The sequence below is a fragment of the Chrysemys picta genome, chromosome 3, assembly GCF_011386835.1.
Source record: "Chrysemys picta bellii isolate R12L10 chromosome 3, ASM1138683v2, whole genome shotgun sequence".
NCBI classification, from domain to species: domain Eukaryota; kingdom Metazoa; phylum Chordata; order Testudines; family Emydidae; genus Chrysemys; species Chrysemys picta.
The window spans coordinates 28,848,854-28,875,050 of record NC_088793.1 but is presented as its reverse complement, the minus strand read 5'-3'; the positions used below and the strand labels follow the sequence as shown (position 1 = coordinate 28,875,050).

The 26,197-nt window shown below is 36.0% G+C and overlaps 1 protein-coding gene across 6 annotated transcripts in view; it reads right to left on the bottom strand.

Annotated features, from left to right (window-relative positions):
• Positions 1-26,197, bottom strand: part of NBAS (NBAS subunit of NRZ tethering complex) — a 383,144-nt gene that overhangs the window by 283,391 nt on the left and 73,556 nt on the right. For all 6 annotated transcript variants that reach the window (XR_010599418.1, XM_005293091.5, XM_065587676.1 and 3 more), the window contains exons 16-21: positions 24,871-24,996; positions 23,503-23,654; positions 21,887-22,024; positions 21,467-21,545; positions 19,875-19,979; positions 19,352-19,488 (exon numbers count right to left, since the gene is read on the bottom strand). Coding sequence is in view for 5 of the 6 variants with exons in the window: in XM_005293091.5 (XP_005293148.2) it covers positions 19,352-19,488; positions 19,875-19,979; positions 21,467-21,545; positions 21,887-22,024; positions 23,503-23,654; positions 24,871-24,996 (737 nt within the window). In the remaining variant the exon portion in view is untranslated. The remainder of the gene's footprint in view (positions 1-19,351; positions 19,489-19,874; positions 19,980-21,466; positions 21,546-21,886; positions 22,025-23,502; positions 23,655-24,870; positions 24,997-26,197) is intronic.

The following is a 26,197-nucleotide window of genomic DNA, read 5'->3' as shown; positions in this document are numbered from 1 at the left end:
CAGAAGGAAACCCTTTCCCTTAATTCAATCACCTCACCAGCTCTCTAGCCTTCACCTGCACGCCAAAAAAGGATAAACCAGACTTTTTACTGTATGCATTATCAGAGCTTTTCAAAATGGCCCAAATGGAGCATCACAACAATGTGTCAAGTTTTAACTGGCATAGTTGTAATGACCATGGGACAAATGCAGTAGAATCTCTGTACACTTCTCTATAATCCGTTTTTTCAAATGTTTTATTACGTTCTTACTAATGAGTTGGATGTTAACAGAGGAATGCATGATATTGAAATGGTCCTCTCTCACCAATTCATCTTTATTATACAGACCTTCCTCTGTAGGCCTGATCCAACGTTCACGGAAGTTAATGGAGATAACTTCTTCAATGTGCACTGAATCAGGCCATCTATGAATAACACACACTTATGGGCCTTTCTCCATATTTTGGGTGCTTTACCCTGGCTTAGATTACATAGTATCACACACCCTGGATAAAACCACATAGAAGACACACATTCATAAGGCCCCATTAAGTTTTGACCTCCCCCACCCCCATGATGTCTCAGTGGTGACCACTCCCTCACACAGCAATATGCTGCTAGTAGAGAGCAGAATCTGCTGACAGGAACTTGGCTCACACATTAGGGTCAGCCAGGAAGTGAGAGGCTCTATGACACAGGTGAGGGAGCTGCCAACTCAGCACTAACATGTGTGATAGTTATTCCCTTTAATATTTATACAATAAAAATAAACTGACATCCAGTTAGTATTAAATCAGAAAAGGAAAATGGTTGAAATTTTCTTATAATAGGCACAAATGTAATCAACATATGGTTGTCTCTAAGAATTTAGACAGTGGTCAAAAATGAAAAAAAAAAAAGCCACTATATTTTATTACTGCTATGTTGTCCTCAACATGTTATTTATCAGAACCTAGTCAATTTCAGAAACTTGCAGAACTGTGGCAGGTTCCCATCAAAACCAATATCGGAGCCAGATGCAAGACTATATGCCAAACACTTATACGCACACAGTACATTACTTTCAATCTCTGATAATCTGTTTTAAGCTTCTATTTTAACTGTATTTAAAATCTGTTTTACAGACTTTAATTTTCTTCCCCTATATAAAATGGTTAACACTGAAAAGCAGAGTTCTGTCCACATTTCATCAGTTTCTGGGTCAACCTTCAATCCCTCTGCACAAGTGTGGCAGCCCTCATCCAAACAGGCCATTTTAGTTTTCTTCACAGACCACCAACAGCAATTAGCAACTGCAACATCCATGTATTGTAATATATGGCACAGTTCTAACAAACATCAAAACATCTATAAGAACATATTTCATCCCTAAAAAGTCTGTTGGAGGAAAAGAGGTAATACTGATTTTGGAGTCAGACAGCTTATTAAAATAACTTATTTTATAGTCCAGAGCACTGAATAAAATTTATTTTGCTCTATATGCTGCCAGCTGGAGCTCCCCATGAATTTCCTTACAGTTTAACGGCAGCTCATCTCTTTCATTTTAATCAAAATGCTAAGGAATAGATTTGAAGTAATAGAAAAGACCTGTCAAAGTGATGTGATATCCTTCTAGATATGGAACAGAATCAGCATGAGAGCTCAGAAGTGCGAACCTATGGGTAATGCAGAGGTAATACATTAGCATGGCATTAAACTTCAGAAGATGTACAAGGAGCACTCATCCCACAGACTGGTCATTATTTTTACTTCCATCACTTCCAAGGGCCATAATTTTTGACCTATTTCTTTCAATGGACAGAAAAACTGAAATTATTGCTTAACCAGTCAGTCGTAAACTGAATATTAGATATATAACGAAGTACAAATGTCAATCAGAAAACCCCAAGTACTAAGCTTTGAGTTCCCATATCAATACTTCCATCTATAATGATGCCAAAAACAAGAAAAGCCTGCTTTTTTTCCAGCAACTAGCTCTTTAATCTCACAAAATAGTTTGACATATCAAAACACCTATAATCTGCAAACATTGCACACAGTTGAACTACATAATACATGTTCTCTTTCCCATCACCCTTGTAATCTCTCCCCCATCCCTTCCCACTGCTCATTGCACCCATGTGCTGCCTCTTCTTTAACTTAGTTTGTAAGGTCTTTGGGAAAGGAACTTTGTTTGCACAGCACCTAGGACTAATGGGGCCCAGTCAAGATTGTGGCCTGTGGGTGCTTTCATATTAAAAATAAGTCAATAATGTCGTCATTTACCATAGTTTCTGAACAGTGATGTGGCCCATTTCCCCAATAAGTAACTTGTATCATTACAATACGTCAAGGAGATATTAGTCCAGAAACCATCTACTTATTGATTCACAGCAACTCCCTGTAGTTTGCACAGCATGCACCATTTTATTTTTATGTGCCCTTAAAAGCAGCTCAGAGTAATCCTACTGAGCCACTTCAGAAAATTTTCTGTATTTGGTTTTATCATAGGAGTTTATGACTGAGACCTGGAAAAACGAGGGACAGCACAACTAATTGTCTCAATACGTACATACCTATTAGTAGTGGGAAATTCATTCATGACATCCCATACTTCAGTTCTGTATATGTGACCTTTCTGATACAGTGAAGGTAAATCTTATCCAGACAACAGTGGGATAGCTTCCCTTTTTACTTTACCTCTCTCTTTTAACATTTATTTCAGGGATGAATCTATTTTTACTTTAATCCCTGGCTATTCCATGTATAATTCAGAAGACAAGTTTCTCAGAAAAAGGACCTGTCTTATGTGTAAAGCACCATGCACACACATGGTACCATACGAACAAATGAGATGCAAAAATAACATGTGAATGAAGTACAGCTAGCTGTTTCAAAACACAGATATAGAGTGCAGAATTCTGAATTTGGAACATGTAAGGATTTGATTGTTATGAACACTAGCACACTTCTCAAAAAACTCAAGGAGGTCATTTTATTAAATATACCTCTACCCCGATGCTGTCCTCGGGAGCCAAAAAATCTTACCGCATTATAGGTGAAACCGCATTATAGCGAACTTGCTTTGATCCGCCAGAGTGCGCACCCCCTCCCCCCCCCCCCCCCGGAGCGCTGCTTTACCGCGTTATATCCAAATTCGTGTTATATCGGGTCGCGTTATATTGGGGTAGAGGTGTAGCTCCAACACATTTTAGAAAAATAATGCCCTTTTAAAAATGTCTCCAAGATTTTTATAAAGGAAAATCAATTAATATAGACTGTATTTTACCCAGACACCAAAGACCTAAACAAAGTCTTCCATCTCCTCCTGCCAAATGAACTTAGCAGTCAAGATTGGCAGAGAACAAGGAAGTTCTGCTTTCAAAAGAATCATGCACACATCAGTACTCTTCTTTGGCCATCATCAACTGCTAGGAGCAATCAGACATTAATAGTCCCAATGGAATAGTGCCAGGTTGACTCACAAAGGAAAAATCTTAAGGGTGGTACTGTATACCCAATACCTACAATGAAATCTACAGATTAAAATCATACAAATGCTAAGCATTACCTATTACACACTGAAATTTGTTTGCAACACTTTATATATTCTTCTTGCCAATTAAACTGCTCCTTCCAAAGAGCCAAAACACACTTTTTGATGTTTTTCCCCTTGGTAGGTTATTGAAGCTCCTACTTCCTTCAATACACTCCAAATTCAACTGGAGTCCAATCAATTGACTGACTAGGAAGGCACTCAACTCCTGATCTTTTTCTTCTAAAGGGTTTCACTTTTCTCAATATAGCCCTCAATATAAGACCTAGTTCAACTGGTCTTATAATTCTCTGCTTTGATAAAAGACTGCCTGTTTTATTGTAAGTGCCATAACCTACTTATTGCAGGTATTCAAGCCATGGGTTTATTTTTCTCATGGACATGTTTTCTAAAAGGTAAGGTATTATTCAGTTTTAAGGACAGAGTTCAATTCTTTCTTTTTTCCTATGGTGACTTTATACTCGGTACACAGTACCGAGTGCAGTGTGTGTTTCTATATGACTCACAAATGTCAGGTTGAGTTTGTAGAGCTGACAGTTAGGAAATACTACCTTCTCCCTGTAAACTCTGCACATCTGATCTGGAAACACTGAGACACAAAAAACAAGGAACTTCTCAAAGTAATTTTCACATATTCACTGTCTTTTTATTTTTTTTTAATCGGAGTCCCTCTTACCATCTGAAACACTGTTTTGCTTCAAAGCTTTTTGTATCTGGAAGGTTTGCTGTGCTAAGTACTGATTCTGAATATCCGATATAATAAACACAGATTAAAAATGCAAGGTATCCATATGCTAGCGATGAGAAAGCTATTTATGGAAGATGTTGAATGCAAAAATATGGTACAGTTCTCACAAAATCTTCCATCCATATACCATCAAAAAGCTATTAATGTGAGAATTCCAACTCTCATCTTACTTGCATTTAATTTGGAAAAGATTCCATATACTGAGGACAGAATATAAAAACTTGCAATGGAAGTACATAGAGAGTCATTTGTTCTGCTGCAATCACATACATTTAATGCATACCCATGTCTTACATTTTAAAATGTCTGAAAGTTATCAAATCTAAAATATAGTATTACATCTATATTTTCCTACTGTTTCATCACATGCTTTTCTTTGAATACTAATAAATTATAAATATCATAGACTAGATGAAACAATTTACTGACCCTATAATATTAAGTCAGGCATTATTTTTATCTTTATTACAAAACTACATTATTCCATGTCTGCTTTTATGATCAAATCCTGAGAAAGATACTGAGCACCTGTAACTGCCATAGAATGAAAATGTCAGTACCACTTGCAGGTTCTCAGGATTAGGCCCTAAGCACAACTTCATTATGTGTGAGGTCTTCTTCTCCCAAAGAAGCGGACATAATAAGGAAAGAATGGTCTTTTAGAAATTCATGGTGTATATTTATCATATTTGCATATGTTGTTTGTGCTTTATATTTAATTCAGGAAAAAGCTCCCCTCAGCCAGCTTTGCAGTAGTTATAACTGGCAATCTGGTTTTCTTTAAGAGTAACAGACACAGCCAGGCACTTTGTGTGACTGTAACTACATCCATTATAAACTTTCAGCTTATTTGATAAACTCTGACAGGGAAAAAAAAGGTTGCCAGAGAGGAGATAAGAGAGTGGTGTGTTCAATACTCACAATTTTCTAGAGAGGGAGAGCGAGAGAGAGAGAGAGAGAGGAGGCAATACATTCCAGTGCCTTACTATCCTAAAGCACAGCCAGTGCCACTTCTTTAAACTACCCTACTCAAAAAGAAACATTTTGGGATGATTAACCCAAATGAAAATAATCAACATTTAAAATAAAAGCATCTCAGCTGCTTGCAGCTTTCAGTGTAACTGCTGCTTCAAAATTTCTGCTGTGGAAACTAATGACAGACTCTTTGAAAATAACTCTGCTCTCACAGAAAGTTTTACAGCATATGTTTAAGGTTAAGATTTTGTCACTGTTATTTTTAGTAAAAGTCAAAGGCAGGTAGCAGGCAATAAACAAGAATTTACTGCAACCCAAGCCCTGCCACCTGGGGCTGGCAGCCCGAGCCCTGAAGTCACAGAGTTCTCAACAACAAACACAGAATCGGTGACCTCTGTGACAAACTTGCAGCCTTACTTATGCTTAACAATCTGTTCTATCTTGTATTTAGCTGTGATACTCTGAATACCTTTCCCAGACCTGAAGAAGAGCTCTGTATAGCTCAAAAACTTGTCTCTTTATTAGACCCATGGGAGTCGGTCCAATAAAAGATAATTCCTCACCACTTGTCTCACTACGTCAGATGTGGCATTTAAGAAGAAAGGCATTTTTAATTGTAGGATTCAAACACTGAGGATTTTAAAGCTTCAATATAACTCTAAACAAGAAAATAGAAAGATCTTTTCATCCAAATAGGAGCCAAAATAAAAGAATCTATAGTTAGGTTCTAAATCATCAGGAAGAAAAAGCAGCAGCCAATATTTTGACTCTATGCTTTCCATATAGGCATGCAAAGTTGAATTAGGAGGAAAAACATTTTAAAAGAATTTAAGAGTTAACACAAACTAGTTTAAACAGCGCTGAACGTAAAACAAAAACAAAAATCAAAAGTATTTTTCCAGTACCTATCACTCAAATTATTTTTAAAATCTATATCAAAGATCTATATACAATCATACATATATATGGTACTTTATAAACGTATATAAGGAGTTTGCTCTGTTCCAAACAGGATGAAGTCTAAAAAGGACAAACAAATAAGACAGATCAACAATTCAAAATGGAGAGAATGTCAGTATTATTGATGAGAAGAATTGAGGGATTGATTAAGTAACAAATTTTAAGCGTATGGAGGAGGAAGTGGTGCTTGGTCGATAAGGACACAGCAGGAATCCAGGCACAATGGCAACAATGTAAAAACAGCAAGGACACATTCCAGAAGATTCATTATAACAACACCCCTACCACACAGAAAAAGTGTTAATTTCACAATGTTAATATTGAAGCATAAGAATTAAGAAATTCAAGAGCGACAATTCCCACAACAACTTCAATTTTGTCCTCGAGTACATGTAAGATTTCAGCTTTTTTCATTAACATACACGAACACATACAACTTGTGTTACTGCAGTATTAAATCTGACAACATGAACACAGAAAACGTAAAACAAATAGCTCTTGCCCTGCATCCTCTCATCAGTTCAACCATATAATGGTAGCAATAGGAAAAGTAACCTGACTATATTGCACACCATATATATTAAAAGACTACACGTACAACCACCTAGCCAGCAAACGAAAATGTGACTACACATGCAATATAGACAAATTAACATTCCCATCAGATGTTTATCTTTCGCATTTCATGGATGTGTTCATTTTTACAACCATAATCGTGTTTTAACATATGCTTTTAATTACATTTAGCTCCTCTGAACACCCCCCTCTCCTGCCCCTCTCCACATACTCCTTTAACTTGCCTACTTTGTTTTTCCTTTCATTGTGAAAACAAGTTGAGTGTAAATAAAAGCTCTGCCCTTTCTATTCAGAACAGTCACAATCCATAGACAATGGACTGCGACATCACTGAACAGAGATAAATGTATTAGTGGAAAAAACTTCTTATAATGTATCATTGTCATCCTTCCCACACCATCAGGTGCATAAAGCAGAAGTCAGATGGCACCAACCATCCCGATCCTAAGCTAATTTTTTCAAGTCTTTTATATTCACATGTAATAATGCCACTTCAGCTAGGAGTGTGCCTCTATGTCAGCCTCTCTGCCTTTTTCTCTGGGTTCACTAAGCAATGATCATTTAGGAAGCCTACTATAAGACATTCTTAAAAGATATCACAAATACATCCATCTTTTCATACTTGCTTGTTTTGTTGTAGGCAGTTGTGCCCATACTAGGCCTCTTATTTACTTATCCTATCAGTCCATTTTACATATTTTATCCATGTACCTGTATTGTAAATTTTTCAATTGCCATTGGATGGATTTATTTTCTAGAATTCTATCCCTAGGCAGACACTTGGGATGTTGCTTCTAAAGATCTTAGGTTTGGTGGTTTTGCTGATCACACTGGACTTCCATGCTGTATTGAGTTTTCAAAATACAGCACTTGCTTTATCTATTCTGGACTTTATATCAAATATGTAAGCACTGGTATCATGAATCATACTACTCAGATAAGTACATTTATTAACAGTTTTCAAGGCTTCACCTTCTACGTAAGGAAAGTTATTGGTAGGTAAATTTTCATAACTTCCGTCTGATTTATTGATAACAAGACCTATTTGCTTGAGAGAATTTGCAAGAACATCTGTGTTTCTCTGCATATCTTCAACTGATTTACTTATAAGACAGATGTTGTCTGCAGAATGTAAGTCTCCAAAGCTCGCCTACTACTTCCATAATGCCCCTTTACCTTCTGATAGTCTGTCACATAAAGTCAACAGTGACTCCAAACAATATAGGGGACAAGACACAACTCTGCCTGACACCAATGCAAGTTACTAGTGACTGGTAACATTAACCAGTTCATTAACTCCTGGTTTATTGACTGTTTATTGAATGATTTTGTTGGGGATACCACAGATTTGTATCATCTGCTACAAAGATTCTCCATCTACACTAATGTCCTTTGAAAAACTACAACATTCAGAAGTATTGGCACTTGCCATTCATTGTTTTTTTTCATGGTATTATGGAAGATGAATACCTGATCCACACAATATTGATTGGAATGAAAATCAGCTTGTTGTTTTAAGTCTGCTACCTATGGCATCTCTAAGTCTATTTAGGGTGCTTACACAGAAGACCTTCCCTGGGACTGAAAGCAGCACAATACCACATTAGTTATTACAATCACTCAAATCTACCTTTTTGAGGAGCTGATTATAATCCTTCTTTTCCATTCTTCCGGGCCATGCCTCTTCTTCCATATCAGGGATAATGGGATTTTCATGTTGTCCTCTCCACTTGCCTTAAGCAGTTCTGCTATGATTTGATCTTCACCTGGTGATTTATTGTTACTTAATCCATCAACGTCTGCTTTCAATTCATCCAGGGTAATTTCCTCACAGCAAACATCAAACTCTGCCATCTTCTCTACGTTATCAAAGCTAAATGCTATCTTTGGTGGAGGCCTGTTAAGGATATCATGGAAATGCTCTATCCATCTTTTGTTTTGTTCCTCTAAGGTAGTAAAGGGTTTTCCCTTGTTTATCTTTTACTGGAACTTCTCTACTATGGCTAAAATCTCCAACAAGTCATTTGGTGGTTTGATTAAAAACCTTTCATTGCTGCCATTCCTGTTACCAAATGCCTATCAATAAATGCTCTTTTATCCTCCTTGGCTGATCTTTTTTATTGGTTTATCTTTATCCCTATATTCCTCCTGTTGTTGTTTACCCTCTTCTGTCCCTAAGACATTAAGTAGATTTAACCTGTTTTTCTTTCTGCAACTGTCAAGGTTCCCCGCCCCCCACACTCTGAACTCTGGGGTACAGATGTGAGGACCCACATGAAAGACTTCTTAAGCTTATATTCTACCTGCTTAGGTTAAAACTTCCCCAAGACAGTTATTCTCAAGCCTCCCCAGGAAAGGGGGTGAAGGGACTTGGAATCCCTATCCTCCCAAAATATCCCCAAGTGACCTTTCCCTGAATTTTTGTGTAAATCACTTGGTGATGGCAGCAATACCGTCCAAGGACAAGGACAGGAATTTGTGCCTTGGGGAAGTTTTAACCTAAGCTGATAGAATATAAGCTTAGGAAGTCTTTCATGCTGGTCTCCACATCTGTACCCCAGAGTTCAGAATGGGGGTGAACCCTGACATGGTGGCAGAGATGGGATAAACTGAAGGTTCAAATCCAGCCTCTGGAGTACCTCCATAGCTGGGATGGGTCAGTCAGCCCTTTGTCCTTTCAGAGCTTCAGTTTGTAGCAAAGTCCCTCCAGAGGCAAGAAGCAGGATTGAAGACAAAATGGAGGAGATGCTGCAGCCTTTTATAATATCTGCCATCTGGAAGATCACAGCAGCAAGATGGAGCCTGGAGTCACATGAGCAAGCCACATGTCCATGCATGACTCAATTCTTTACATGCCGACACCATTGTTTACATGTTAGTTTGAATGTTCCCAGGAAAGCTCAGAGGTGGATTGGCGTCTTCCAAAGCCCATTGTCCGTTAAATGTTTCTGGATTGGGCACTTATTGAGAATAGTCCCTTCTCAAAAAGCTGACCAAATGCTTCACTGAGACTACTTGAAATCAAATACACTGAGATACAAGTACATAGCCAATATCTATAACTTCAACTACCAAAATGATACACCCATACGAATAGCATAATCATAATCAGCAAATCATAACCTTTCCATAGACACTTCACACGACAACCTTTATACAATATTTGCTGCAAATATCTAACAGTGGTTGCAACAATGATCTAAACGGTCATAGCTTATGTCAATAATGTCACAGCAATAGTGTCCCACATGGCATTGCAAATCCATTCTTCTTTCCTAACTTTGTTATATTAAGAGAGCAGAGACTGTCCTTGGATTTAAGGTTTACTAATGGCTTCCATGCTTTTTCTATATCAAAGACAACTTCTGCCACATTTGACAGCTTTCTTTAAAAGTAAAATTCTAAATCATTCCTTATTTGTTCATCCTCAGGTTTAAAGATATTCATCTTTCTTATGATCATCTTCAGAGGCAATTTCCCCAATTTCACTTCATGATGGCAATGCATTGATAATCACTTCCTACATATGCCCTTCTGTATATGCAGATATCTTGAAGTGACTATTAAAACTCTCTTTGTACACCAAAATGATCTATTAGATATCGCCTGACTGCATTACTCAAAATCAATGGGTTTTTTAAAAATTTTGTTCTGAGGAAAGTGTGTTTCTCCAACAACAAAATGGTCAAGTGACATAATTCAAGAATATGCTTGCCAATGTTGTTAAGTGAGCCATGTGTGCTCATTATGTCCATCATGCCATGACTGACTATCCCAACTACAGAATTCGTATCACCCTACAATAAAAATCATGTTGTGGGCCTTTGTTGATGAGATCCTGAAGAATGTTACTGAAAGTATCTTCATCTTCCTCACCATATACATTCACTGGGGCATACCATTGAATAACTATCACGTATATATAGTGTGTTTGAAATCTCGTACATTACTGCCATTAACCAGTTCCCAGTCTAAAATGGTTCTTTGTGTGGTAGATTTCAAAATCAATGCAACTTCTTCTATTCTTCTATCTGGTGTCCAAGAGTGAATCATATTTATTTCTGTTTTTCATTTTCATTTTATCTGCACCTGGCCACCTGCATTCACTCATACGAAGGATGTCTAAATTGTAATTTTCCATTTCTTGGGCTGACTTCCCAATCTGTAACAGTCCTCACATTTCAAAAACTAACCTGAAGTTTGGAATGAGCCTGCAGCAGTGAGATCTTCAGGATAACAGCATCCTGTCAGAAGAGTTTGGCCGATATCCATCATGCTGTCCATTTGAGGTTAAGGATCAATATTTGGTGTCTTATTTGTTCTTCTGTTCCCATAATAAAACTGTTCTATGGAATTAGGCTGTCAACATCATGCCCAACTCCCAATGGGTTGGAGGACCAGGAGACTGATTTTTGTCTGGTCTCTATCCTTCTATCTGTCTGGCTTGGGTGACCTTACCAGGAGAATTATGTTTGAATTATTAAGAAAGTATTCCTGTCCCCACCTCAAGCAGCTGAATGGATTTCATTCAAAGATCCAGTAAAGATTCATCTTGAAGCTGAAAACAAGTAAGGACAATTTCAGCCCAGTAGTAGTATTTGGGAAAGTTGAGAGCGAAAACAGAGGAATATACATAAAAGTTACCATCTTAAAGTGTTGATTTTTACTACCAGTATAATGTGCAATATAACTGAATTATGGCTGTTGGGGGAACGATACATTTGAATTCCCTGACTTTTGTGAGTTTAAAGTGTCAGCTATAATGTTGCAACATGGTAGTTTAATGCAGTAAAAAGGAAAAGGAAATTAAGAGTAGAGGAAAAAAAGCTCTGGTTATGTATTTATAATGCAGGGAAGGGCATTATTTTCCACTGAGATTATCTCTTAAATCCCAGTGGCAATAGTTTTAACAATAAGCTAAGGACTCTAATTGTATCCATTAAAATAGGCATTAGAAAAGAGCTATTTTCCCTCTGTCTGCCTCGTTACTTCTCCGAGACAGACGTTTGACTTGCAAAATTTATCCAAACCACCAACTAAACAGGCCTACTAGCCAGAATACAAAACAAAAAAACAAAATACTCCATGTCCCCTCTCTCCAACCCCTCCGTTTGTTACAGCTAGAATTAGATTGTAAATGCTTCAGAGCAGTGACTGAGTCTTGCTATATGTTATTTATTATTTGTATTATGATAGCATCTAGAGGCCAATGCCCCATTGTTTTAATTTTACCAAAAATAGTCCTTTCTTGAAGAGTTTACAGTCTACTAGGTAGAGTATACAGCACGAGGCCCTCACCACAACTGGAGTTTTTGGGAGCTATGATAATACAAAATAAGATCACAGAAAAGATTATTTGCACTTGGACAGCACATTACAAATATTAAGGAAGCTTAAACAGTTCTGTGAGGTAGAGAAATATTACTCTATTTACAGATGAGGTAACACTAAGGAATAGATAAACAAATTAATTGCCTAATCTACTGATCACCACAGGCCTCAGATGAGTTGTCCAAGGTCACAGCTAGTAAATAGCAAGTCCAGAAACATAATTTAACACTCCATCCTCCTCCAACCACAAGACCACAGCAGTTACTGTTACAACAATGTAAGAGTCAGTAAAGATGCTTTCAAATTTTATGAATGTTGCAGATGCCTTCTCACAGCAGTTTATTAATGAAAAGAACAAAACCTATTTCAAAAGTACAAAGCCAAGTACTTTTATGTTCAATATTCGCTACCTAAAAGCAATGTAAGACTGAATCACACATTCATTAATTTCATTTTGATTAGGTTGTCTAATCAGCTTTTCATTTTTATAGGAAAAAATGAAATCTCATTATGCTGCTCCTGAGAATAACAAAGAGGGATGTACTGCTCTAATCTTGTTTCCATAGCCACTACAATACACGAGCTATTCCATATATGGCAATATTTCATTACAAAAATAAAGTTATGCTGGAAAAAAAGGTCCTTGCTTTAAAGTTCTTCCAGGAGTCAAAAGTGGTGAGAAAAATTCATGAACTGAAATAGGCTGTATAAAATTTACTAAACCAAAACGATATATCATTCTAATTTAATAGGCAATTACTATTTTTTCATGAAGGTTACATTACAAAAAAAAAAATCTGCTACATTACAAATTCTTGGTGGGAGCATAGGATGGTGCTTCTGTGGGGGAAATGGGGTTTTGAAAGAGGAACTCCTTTGGTTTCAGCAGAAATGGTAGCTCATAAATAGGGTCATCTGTTTCTCTTAGAGTATGAAGTGTACAAGTAATGAAATTCCAATTTTTGAAAAACTACCTATGAATAATTGGTCATACGTTATTTTTACATACATTCAACCACGGCCTGAAAGTTGCACAGGGCACTAAATAATTTTAACACAAGAGAGAGAGAGAGAGAGAGAGAGAGAGAGAGAGAGAGAGCATGAGTGCTCACTTTTGTTGGGAATGTTGGTATGGAATATATTTTGTTGGGCTTAGAATGCATATTTTGTGATGTTTTAATTATCATATTGACATTTATTTTTTGTGTACACATGAATGTAGAGCTCGTGAAATGTGCTGTACTGATAGCAGTTAAAGAACAAAGTCATGTAATTTGCCCTAGGAATGGATATAGCATGTCCAGTGGCAATGCATGTTTCCCCAGAAAAAGAGGTAATTCAGTCTGCATGCCCATTCCACCCTTGGGATTTCTGCTACAACTAACAACAAGGGTGTTACTTTTGGTGGTAATTTGGTACCATGTCCACCTGGAGTATAGGTCTACAAGGAACTCGAAGACGATCATCCTATCTCAAATACAAGTAGACTGAGGAACAGGCATGAGGTGGTAACTTTGTTAATATAGAATTGGGCCAAATCTGATCTAGTGTACTACAGATGAAGAGTTCCAATTCAAATTACTAGTTATCTATTATGAACCTATTTTAATTATTTGTGTAGAGCCTTAGCTTCGCAGCAGGGAATGTTTTTTTTAATATTATATATATATAAAATATGTCTTTGTAAAAGGTACTGAGAATGGGATTGACTTACACCCAGTACCTCCCATCCCATCTCCATTTTGCAGTTGTCCAAGCAATGACAGTTATCTGTTAGCAAGTTGCATCGTTCAGCCTCTTTGCAGTTTACAGAGAGTGCACCAAAAGGAAGTTTTTAAGAAGGAAAAATGTGTATATGTAGTATTCCCCAGGACACACCTTCTAGTGCTAAGATCACCATATATATCAGTCAGGCTAGAGAGTCTGCAAATCCACCCCAGGACTATGAAGGGTGGCCATAAATTTAACACAAATTTAAACATGAGAAGAGGAAAAGGACTATCTTGACCCATGATTGCACAACTCTTCACAGCTGCTGCTAAGGCCAAAGATTAAGTACTTTATCATATACATAGGGCAGCAAAAGTGCTTGGGAAACTGACTTACTAATCAGGGAAAGGAACAACATTTTTGGAATATGGAAGTCAACAGTGTAGGCTGGAAACAACTACATGTGCACACAAAACAAAAAGAGAAACAGGCTTTTCAAAGGTACCCACCTTTCCTTCCTCTTGCTCCTGCCTCAGGTTGTCACAATACAATTACCAAAGCAATATCAGTTAGTTAATAGTTAGCAATTAAACACCCTGTTCATTTTTCCTCTCTCTTTTTATGGTCCTAATAGCTGTCTTAATAGATCGGAAAGAACAATTGATTTAGTCATCAAAAATCAGTGATGTTCTAATATTTGCTAGTTGGCCAAAGGGGACATTCTGCAAATATCAGATATAGTAAGTACTTGGCCAATTTCTACTCAAGAAGCAGTTCTCCCCGTTTTTGGTTTTTTTTTTTTTTTTTTTTTTTTTGTGAAGAATATTGTGAGTGGGGAAAGGGAAAAAAGCTTGATGTATTAATAAGCCTCTTTAATGCAGGAAACAAGCCATTTGGAAAAGTATGCTTTGACATAAGAAAAAGCTTAACCTGCAGTGCTGGAAAAATAAAGGCTCTATTAGATATTCTGAAACTTGTCTTTCTGAGATAAGACTTCAAAAATGTTCCTTGCAACTACTAGATAATGAAGTCTACTCGATTCTGATTTATGAGCTCTGAGCTCTACACTTCAAATCTATTTTTATAATTGAAACACTAGTATGAAACAACTTAAAGCAAAAAAGTCTTCTAATTATGACAGAGTAAGGATTTTAAAGTAAGGATGATCTACTGTGAAAGCATGTAAGCTCATCCACTCTACATAAACTTAACAGTAAAAAGAGTCAAATCCAGGAAATAACTTTTAGAAAAGTTTACAGTAGAACTTCAGTTACAAATACCAGAGTTACAAACTGACCAGTTAACCACACACCTCATTTGGAACTGGAAGTACACAATCTGGCAGCAGCAGAGACCAAAAAAGGCAAATACAGTACAGTACAGGGTTAAATGTAAACTATTTAAAAAAAAAAAAAAAGGGAAAGCAGCATTTTTCTTCTGCATAGTAAAGTTTCAAAGCTGCATTAAATTAATGTTCAGTTGTAAACTTTTGAAACAACCACCAGAATGTTTTACTCAGAGTTACGAACAACCTCCATTCCCAAGGTATTCATAACCCTAAGGTCCTACTGTATTTTCAGGATGAAAAACAGATTCTCTATATGTTCCCAGGATCGCTATACATCTTTTGGATCACCGATAAATTTTTATTTTTCTAAAATGCAGAATCTTTTTTTTTTTTTTAACATGGCAGTACCAAAGATACTGCAATATGCATTTTGCACACTTTACTTCTCATATATTGTAATATTCCATTTAAAAACTGTGTGAAGAAACATTAAGACTGCATTCTTAAGCATCCATAAATCAGTAATTACAAACCTTAACTCTGCTCTTTTGTGTGCATTATAATACAATTATTAATTACAAGATCAAATGCTATTTCTCAGACACAATCTTATACTTTTTTTTCTACAATCTTAAACACCAGCAGAACTATCAGGCACTTTTGACAATTTTACCTAAACTTAGGAGCCTAAGTCCCATTTTCAAGAAAGACTTAGGCATTTAGGAGCCTAGTCACATTGACTTTCCATATGACTGACTCCTGAAAATGGGAATTAGCTGCCTTTGACAATTTTACCCTTTGTAATTCATTTATTCTTTTAAACGTACTGTTTTCATTGTGATAAAAGCTCAGGAATATCTTTAGTAACAGACTCTTATTTGAGGAAAAGGTTTTTAAAAAGGGGCCTTTGGGGAGCTAGCTGCTCACATGGTGCTGGGACTCCTTGTTTCTAGCTGCTAAACTGCCTTGAAAGACACCATTAAATAGTTCCCTAATTTTTTTAATGTAATCTATTGCCGCATTTTTATTTTTATTTTTTACAGGGATGTTAGGGGACTTCAAATTGGAAGAAGGTGGTCTGCTTGCTAATAATCGACGTGGAAATGTCCATAAGACGATCTCTAGATTAAGATGTAGTTCACACTCTAAAACAGTTTGAGAACTCCTGCTCTATGGTACATATTTTAATAATTTAGTGAGTTAGCAGTATCATGCGTTACAATTTCAACCAGCTGTACCTCTGCCTTTAGTTACAATTCAGGAGCGGGCTCAATAAATTAGCAGCTTAGCTAGCTACACATTTAGATGGCCCATATGTCAGCAAATATCAGTTATGACTCTTTATTTATTTTACTCTAGTTCATGGAAACTCTACAGTATTCAAGAGTTCTAGAAGTAGCATTCTAAGTTGTTCTTTCTTTCATTCACTTTCTAATGTACAGTGTTCTTTTAGTCATAGCCACCTAAATATTTCTCAGAGTTAAACCAGTCTCCAAACCACATCTGAAAAGTGTGCAACAAAGTGTAAGGGCATAGATCTGAAGAAATCCAAGTGGCTGTTTTCATTTTTAGTTACAGCATTTGTCACACAAAAATGAGGTCATTACTTTGCAATCATATTAAAATTCAGTCACCCACACAAAGGCAAAAAATCTCATGAAGATATGTTCTATTGGTTTAATAGGCATAGCTCCATTCTGTTACCTCTACCTTACAAGTTTTCCTCAGAGACCCTTATTCAAGTCAGAAAGGTTCAAAACACAACAAAAAGTAGAAACTGCAAATGACTGATATAGGTTCATCGTGTAAATCAAATGATAATCAATACATAAAATATATTCAAGAGTCTTAAACCTAAAATTTATAGCATGAAACTGAGTAAACATTTATTGGAATGTGTGTTTTCATCCATTTTCAAACCTTTGATAAAACTAAGTTCCAAGGAAAATTAAACCATCAAGATGGTTTCAATATTCAGAAGGTGATAATCAGTAACATTTGTTACATCAAAAACTGTACATCAAAAATTTTCCTCCATTTTATACTATAACTGCTATTTCTGTAAATGTGTGCAAGTAAAGCCTGCAGTAATCTCAGTGTAATTATTAAGACTTGTATATTTTGTATTCCAAGGCATGCAGTCCTTACACACATGCATTTCAGATAGATAAGTGAAGCCCTTTTGATCTCAGATTTGTTGTGCATTATAAAGCTTGTTTCTGTATTACCTTAAATGTATTCATATTACTATTTTTCCCATTAAATGAAAAGTATCCTATAAAGTTTTGGAAATTAAAAAGTTCCAAGTTTTAAACAGCAAGTGGTAGAACAACTCATCTAAAAATGGAATGATTTAACACTGTCAGCAAAACTAGAATTCAGAATCTGTTAATATGTTGCAGGACAGGAACAATGAGGTCCAGTGATTAGGGTGGTAGCCTGGGACTCAAAGCAGACACCCTGTGTGACTTTGGACTGTCATAGTCACTCTGTGCATTAATTCCTTATCCGTAAAAAAGGATTAATAATATTTCCCTTCCTCACAAGGGTGTTATGAGGATAATAAGGACCTAAGTTAGACAATTATACAGATATCTTTTAGTTCTTTTATTTGTATTATGCTGCTGTCTAAATAATCATTTTTTCTTAATAACTGCTTAAATACAGTGGATACTGAAGGATAAATAGACTTAAATCCCATTTCACAGTTTTCAAAAGTCAATCAATTTCTTCCCAAATGAGAAATAAATGCTTCAAGTCAACATACACTGACAGAAAAGATTGAGAGATCTGGAAATATTAAAAAAGGCCACTATGATGATAGCCATAGAAGCTCAGATGCAGTAGCATTGATTGTTATACATAAGGGCTTTCTGCTCTTGTTTTTGTTCTGAAAGCTTAAAGTTATGAAGAAAATCTAATTTGACTTCTCTGTTTCATATAGATACAGTATGAAATATCTTGAAGTAGTTACCTGTAGAAACAGTGTGTAGCCCAAAATGCTTTGGTGGTTTTAGATCAGTTATGCTACCGAACCTATTCCTTACGTATGTTGTATATATAATGGCAATTTCCAAAAGGCAAAAAAAAAAAAAAGTAAATACTCATGAAAGCAAAATATATATAGATGTTTTAGTCAGACACTCAGAAGGAGTCTGTTGAAAATTATTTCTTTATGATTAGAAAACATTGTTGTTATAATACCAGAGAAATTAGGCTTTCCATTCTTTTCTCAGAAACTGAGATATTGAATTTGGCTGTATTTAATCCAGGAAAAGAGAATAGCCTTGTTCATAAGCTTTTATATAGCGAAATCAGTGGTCTTGAACTTTTTCCTGGGAGACAAGGAGTCGTAGAGAACCTATCAGTACATTTCCCCTCATCTTCATAGATTGTGGTAATAGCTTCACAATCAATGACAGACTGAGAAAACATGTAACAGCATCCTGCAGTGTCTATAGATGTCAATAGAGATGGAAACGGGACATTTAGGGAATTCTGAAGAAGCTTCAAGATTTCTGATGTTGGATCTGGGAGATCGCTCATAAAACAGAAGATGAAGGAATTAAAACCTAATTTAAAAACCATTTTGTATGTGAAATCTGAATTTTAGACTATTGACCTCATGCTCTCTCTTCCTCTGAGGTAGTCTGCCAAGTTTCTTGAATCACTTTAAGTCAGTAGCAACAGGTAAAATTTCCACACTTCAGTTATTTCTTAATTTAAAGAATGTATAATAATAATTTGTATTTCTACTTTGCCTTACACCCGAGGACCTCAATGCAGTTACAAACAAATTATGGAAAGATTCCCATGCACCCACTGAAGCACAGCATTTGATAAACTGTACAGAGTGCTAGACAGGCCTTCTTAAGGGAAGTCAGAGTGGACACTTCCCCTGACAGGGTCTATTATGTGAAAAGGAGGCAAGTACATTTAAATGATCTCAACACCTAAAGATTTACCATATATCCTGAAAAATCTCTGCAAGCAAGAGGTAGAAAGCCACTGATTCTTATCTATTTACACTGAGTGACAACTATATTAAGTAGAAAGTAAAGAGATTCAAGAAGTAAATTCCAAAGTGCTCTCTTGATGCTGGTCAACAACTATATACAGACACAAACCCACACTTCGTTTTCAAATTGTTTTTAAGTTTACAGCCACACTTTTAGAATAAAATCTCTCAACATGTTCTAAAAAGAAAATGCAGTCCAGTAACTGATATTGAGAAAATGCTTTCTTACCAAGCTTCAGGCAGCAAAAAGGAATACTCATGTGGTGAAGTGGTCTCTGGAAAATTAGAGAGAATTGCCAGCCGATGTGGAAGCAGGTCTGAACCATGGTACGTAAACAAGATCTCTAGGGCTCTCACATTGCTTTCCTACATCAGAAAATATAAAATATTCTGTTTTACACTATGAAAACAGTTTAAGAATGATTCTGCTTACCAATTACTGCTCAGCAAACACTACTATTCTGATATCATCATGCATTTTTAAAGACTATGAGTGACTAAAACATTTATTTCATTTAAAAGTTTTCATAATCTGGAAGCTTGACAGAGCAGAGGAATCTTGTCCCATTTTACAGTCAGACAAAGATAATCAAATACAACATTCAAGATATATTATTCCGATTTTTAAAATCACTCATAGCTTCAAAACAGAAAAAAAAATTGGATGCATTTCAGTATGTGGTGATGGGGAATTAGTTAGTGTTAACAAAAACAGCAATTTAAATGTTTGGGGGGGAAAAAAATACTGATACCCGAGCATAAGTTCTTGCTGAAAGTACAATATTCTGATTTCGGAACTTCTTAAAGAATTCGGCATCATATCTCTGCTCAGCTGCATGAGGCCCTCCAAGGATTTCCTTTAAAAGAAAAAAATGTTCAATAAAAAAAATTATATAAGTATGTGATAAAAGTCATATTAAAATTCTTGCATCTTAGATTACCTAAGGAGTGGACCCTTACACTAGCCAAAAACTAATATAGCTCAGTATGTTATTCTAAAAATGATTATCTATAGAAGCAATTTATGATCAATGTAGATTTCTATCATTTCCACTGTCATGCTGTACATACAAGTATTCTAACAGTAACACTCATCTTTGAAGTCTTAGTAGTTGGCTAAGCAATTAAGGTTTAAGACTAAATATTTTTGGAATAAATACCTGGACATATAATATGCACACACTTAACTTTAAAGAGACGTTATCAACTTCAGAACGGACACTTTTGTTTTGGTTTGGTTTTTTTGCTTACAATTGTTAAGAGTCACCTTAAATTTTGTTTCATCAGTTTACTCTGTACATTTCATAGTACTCTGTATATAACCAGTTGCTCTGTTCCCCCACAACAGTCATTACCCCTCCCTGCCATTTCTGTGGGTCTTCCACACAGCAACAAAGGAAAGAAAAAAAATTGAAAAACAGTTAACTATTGTGACTGTAAAACCACACACACACACAAAAATCAACAAGATGATAGGAGCAGTTGTCCTAGCTGAAGCTTTTTACTGATTTTTTTTTTTTTTATTCTCTAGATTTCAAGTGGATGGTGTCCGTTTAAGTAGAGTAAACAAAATCATTAATGACTATTTAAATTTATGAGAGAGAGAGAGAGAGAGAGAGAGAGACAGAGAGAGAGACAGAGAGAGAGAGTTGGGAATTTAAAATTTGTGAGTCAATTTGGATTCCATATAATCCACTAGCTTTGTTCAAACTAAGTGAAATTTCATATATTGAGGGGAAAAAACAATCCATTGAATGTTTAGTTTCAAACCTCAAATGAATGTAGCAACTCAACACTTTTAAGCTTAAATTACTACCATATAAGTTTACTGTAAATTTCAAGTGTTTTGCTTCTAATAGAATCTAACACAGCCGCTACGTGCATGTCTGTATTTGAAAAAGGTAAATTGGTATTTCCGTCAGTGTGGCTTGGCTTTTGCTGTAAGTTGCTAGTATAGACAGGGCTCAGACATTTCAGACAGTGTTTCATGAAAAATGCTTAGAGCAGATTTTCATGGTAGAGTGGTACATCTGAATGGCTCTACATTAACTATTACAATGTCTGTAACACTGATGCAAGGGATATGTGGTAACCCATTTTCTTCATAAGCTATGTTTCCCCAGAGACACATTAAGTTTCCCATTTTCATAATCAAAGATTTCAGTAATATTATACCCATTCAATGTTTCTAAGCACAACAGGTATTTTTTTAATTACTGCAAACAAATACAGGATGAAACAATGATATCTAATAGAGAAGATTGAAAATAGAACAAAATAAGTCAGAGAAACAACATAAGCTATTCACAAGACAGGATCTAAGGACTTAACCCCATCTCCTCACCTCATAAGTTGCAAGTCTATCTAAATAATTTAATAATTTCAGCCTGCTTCGACAAAGTTCCTTTTGTTCCAGTGTTAGTCTGTTTTGAAAGAGAGAGAGAGAGAAAGAGACCACTACATTTTCAAGATTGCTTCAGTACATTAGCATAGTATCTAAACTTTCAAAAATAGACTTCTATTTAAAAATATATATATATATATTTATTCGAAGGCAACAAGACAAAAAATGTTTTACCAGATCTATATATTGGAAGCGCAACAAGAAATTCAATAAACTGAAAACTTTCATAATAGAGTGCTGATTGAAATTTTAACCATTGTCCAAAGAAGAAATACAATGTATTAAGATAATTATGACCATGGGATTATGTATTTATAAACCTATGAATTTAAGCAAAATTAGACCTGACATATAATTTACTTTGAGAAGTTCACTGATAGAAGCAGTTCTTGATGCTTCTTAGCCTCCCTTTCCTTTCTATTTTCTGCTTCTTCATCAGGTGACAAAAATTCTTCATAGGGGACTTCATCAATGTCCACCTCTCCTGGTAAGATAAATCTGGCAGAAAGAAACAAAAATCAATGTTGATAAAAAGATATGAAGAGCTGGTTATTCAGTCAACAGATTTTACACAACTTTCCATCTGTATCTTTTGTATCAGAATTGATTTTTACTGAAACTGGTGACAACAAATTAATTATCTGAAAAACAATTTTGCTATCGTGAGCTTGAGTGATGTATTCTAAGTATCTGAAATTATAGGGAGGGCATTCTTCACACTTTCTTCACAAAATACACAAGGTTTTCATCTGTTAAAAGTTTACAAATTCTACAAGCAACAGAGTTCCTGATACTATTTCCACAGCACATACTACTATATGTGGTAATTATTACATATACACCCAAGAAGCAATTATATATCACCACTGTATTGAGTTGTTACAGAATGACCTGCATTTGTTTTTTCTCCAATCTTCTGTACAAAAGACAGAACCAGACCATGTTTTGTTTCCCTGATGCATTTTTTTTTTATTTTAGCTACATAGCTTAAGAATTAAGGCAAAAGCAGCTATTAAAAAAGGCTTATTCAACACTTACTCTTGGGGGAATTCTGGGCCACTGCACACACAGAGAATTCATGTACCACTCAGAATTCCCACACACACACCACAGAAAATACATCCTGCCAGAAAGGTGATGCAGTTATGCCTTTCGTCCACCAGGGGCCACTGTGGCACCAGAACAGAGAGCAGCCATTCCCGGGACAGTCCCAACTGCGGATAGGAAGAGAGCAGAGGCCACCTTCCTCACAGCGCCCTGCCTGTGGGGCCGTTAGGAGGCATGGGATACAGAGGGGACAGGGAGTGTGGGACACAGAAAGCTGCTGTGGGTGTGGAAAATACATTTCTGTATTGTAGTTTAAATGCATTATTACTCAGAATTCTGTATTAATATGCATAGTAAGTAATCTATTTGTCAAAAACATTACCTGAATCTTTTTTGTTGTCTGTATTGTTCCAGGCATACTTGCTGACTGGTATTTTAAAATAAATTACCAAAATAATTGAAACTGGCATGACTATATGGTGTTATTTTGACAAATAAAATACACAGAATTTTAAAATATTGTGCACATAATTTTTAATATTTTAGTGCAGAATTTTTAATTTTTTGATGCAGAATTCTCCCAGGAGTAAACACTGTGGTTCAAAATAGTCTAAGAACATCAACATAGGAATCTGTTCCAAGTAGAAGCCGAATTTTGGAAATATTTTGTGCTGACTTCCATATTATTGTCTATATATTCATGTCCTCTCTATTGCATTCAACTTCTGAAGTCACAATTTTATTTATTTTCATTCATGAGAGAACTTGACTGCTATCTTTAGTATTGGTTACAGCTATTCTTATGGGAACATATTTTAAAAACCATGTCCTGCAAAATCTGTTAAGATTTCAGTTTGTAGTTAACTGACAAATTCACTGCATAATTCCAAAGCAGAGAAACAGGATACACAAAAATTATTCCAACAAACCTGCCACCATCTTCTCCTTTTCCAATAGCTATGAGAGCCTCCAAGTCTGTGCCCTTTAAACCATACTGCAGCAACTCTTTGGCAGCATCCACATTCTCAGGAACTCTTTCCAGGCATTCATGAAGAACCCAGGACCGCTTCTTAATTTTACTCTAATCAAATGACAAAGAGTGAGAAGTAAGCATAGTGGAATATGTTATAGCCAACCAAAGCACTGAGATCAGTGTCTTTCATTTTTTCAGTCTGCCTCTCTTCCATGTAGAACCTTGTCAATTTAGTCTGGTGACTGGGAGACTCAATGTGAATTAAAACAAAAGAATCAACCAGTAAAAAAAGCAAGGAAAATGCATCAAAATATTTTGTTTTGAAAACTACAGCCTAGTTTTATTTATAGCATTTCCTAATCTATCAGTAAATTAACTGCAGTGTATTGGTTAGCATTAATGAATTAGTAGAGTGAGACCTCACTACAGCACTCTAATAAATCTTTGCTGACTAGCGGACAGAAGCTGTTTGTTTAAATTTCGGAGTTCCTAAATCTCTAACCATTGCTTTTGGTAGCAAGATAGACTACACTTGAAACCAATAAATAATAAAGTAATACTGTTCTCCTTCCATTTAAGGATCACAAAGCACTGTACAAAAGATTTTTTTCCCAATTTATAGAGGAGAAAACTAAGGTACAGATGTCAAGTGACTTGACAAAGGTCACCCAGCAACTCAGACACAGAACTAGAAATAGAACCTAGTTATCCTGGATCTCAGGGCTCTAACTCTTCTCCCTAGTCAGTATGGCAGCTCTGTGCTGACTGAAAATTCTGCAGTATGATGACAGCATACAATTACTCCCATCTCAGTGTACTATATGGCTATTTTCAGCATCATCTCCTTCAGCAAGGGCTGCTTATGTGATCAAGAAGTGAAAGATTACACTATGAGGTGTTCCAGTGCATGTTCTAGCTAACATATGGAGAACAATTGCTAGTACAATATTACTATGGGCATTTTTTCAGTTAGCATTTGGCTTAGAGATAATGTTAATTTAGCAACAGAACTTCAACTTTAAATTATCTGAGGCTCATAAATCAACAATACCTTCAACTAAATAATTAAGACAACATGAAGACACCAGCTTGATGCATTATTTTCTTCCCAAGCCCACTGAACAAAATGGGAGTCTTTCCATTTACTTCAACGGGCTTTAGATCCGGCCGCTAGCGAATTTAACAAGGTCAGTCCCTTCTGCCTTAGGTGAAATTCATGAAGGACAACTCTTCAAATTGGTATCAACATTTGTTACATAAATTAGAACATGATTTCAGTTTCTACAAGGATATTAAGAAATTTCTTTCAACTTAAAAAACATACCAGGTAGTCTTGAATAGAAGCAATGTTAACAGTTGATTTCCTCCACTGTCTTTGATATACAAGATCAGAATCTAGACCATATGCTTGAGCCAAAGATAAAGCTTCACCATATTCTTCATTATCAATCTAAAACAAAGTACATGAACATAAACATCTTTGATAGAATGGAGTTGCTCTGTAATTATTTGTGAATACTGTGTGTGTTTATCTATATCTATACACACACACAAACACACATATATAGTGAATATAATAGTCTAATTAAATAGGGATCCCAAAGGAAAAAACAAGCAGGAAAGAAAAATAATGTCTCAAGATATCAAATTCTCCACAAACACTCGGGGCTGTTAAGAGACAATCCCAGAACAGGTAAAGACACGTGCATACTGGAGAGCTAAGAACTGTGACAGGTTTAAAAAGGAACTGTTTCTCAAGAGAAGAGGGAGTTATTCAGGGGAAACAGTCTGACACATTCGCACCCAACTGGAGGGTCTGAAGAAGTTAAACCAGCATAAGTTACCAACAAGAAGCCTTAGACAATAGATGTGTGTCAACTGCGTGTTATTTTAAAACCCTTTTTCTGTATATGTTTTGGTCCTTTTTTAAAAAAAAACACCCAATATTTAGGTTTAAAGTAGTTTCTGGCCACTATATTCACTACTGGTCACAGTCTTCTCTGCCAAAATTGAATTGGGCCTGCACAGTTGATACACAAGGTACTGTAGCTCAGGACTTGGTCTAAGATTGGGAGAACTGTGCAATTCCACCCTAGGAGCAAACCTGAGGGTAGAAGACAATTTGAGTGAAAGTGACCATGAAATGAGGTCGTGATTCTAAAAAAAGGAAGGAGTAAGAGCAGCCAAATAAGGACAATGAACTTCAAAAAAAGCAGATTTTAACCGACTCAACAAACTGAGAGGTAAGGTCCCATGGGAAAAAAAAAAAAAAGGGAAAAATGAGTTCAGGAGAGCTGGCAATTTCTCAAGGAGACAACATTAAAGGAATAACTGCAAACTACCTCAATGAGAAGGGAAGATAGGAAGGACAGTAAGAGGCCATCACAACTCCATCAGGAGCTCTTTAATGACCTGAAAATCAAAAAGGAATCCTACAAAAATAGGAAACACGGACAATTTGTAAGAGGAATACAAAAGAATAGCATAAGCACATAGGTATAAAATTAGAAAGGCTAAGGCACAAAATGAGTTACACCTAACACAGGACATAAAAGGCAATAAAAAGAGGTTCCTTAAATACATTATGAGCAAGAGAAAAACAAAGGAAAGTGTAAGTTCTTTACTTAGCGGGAAAGGGGACTTAAAAACTG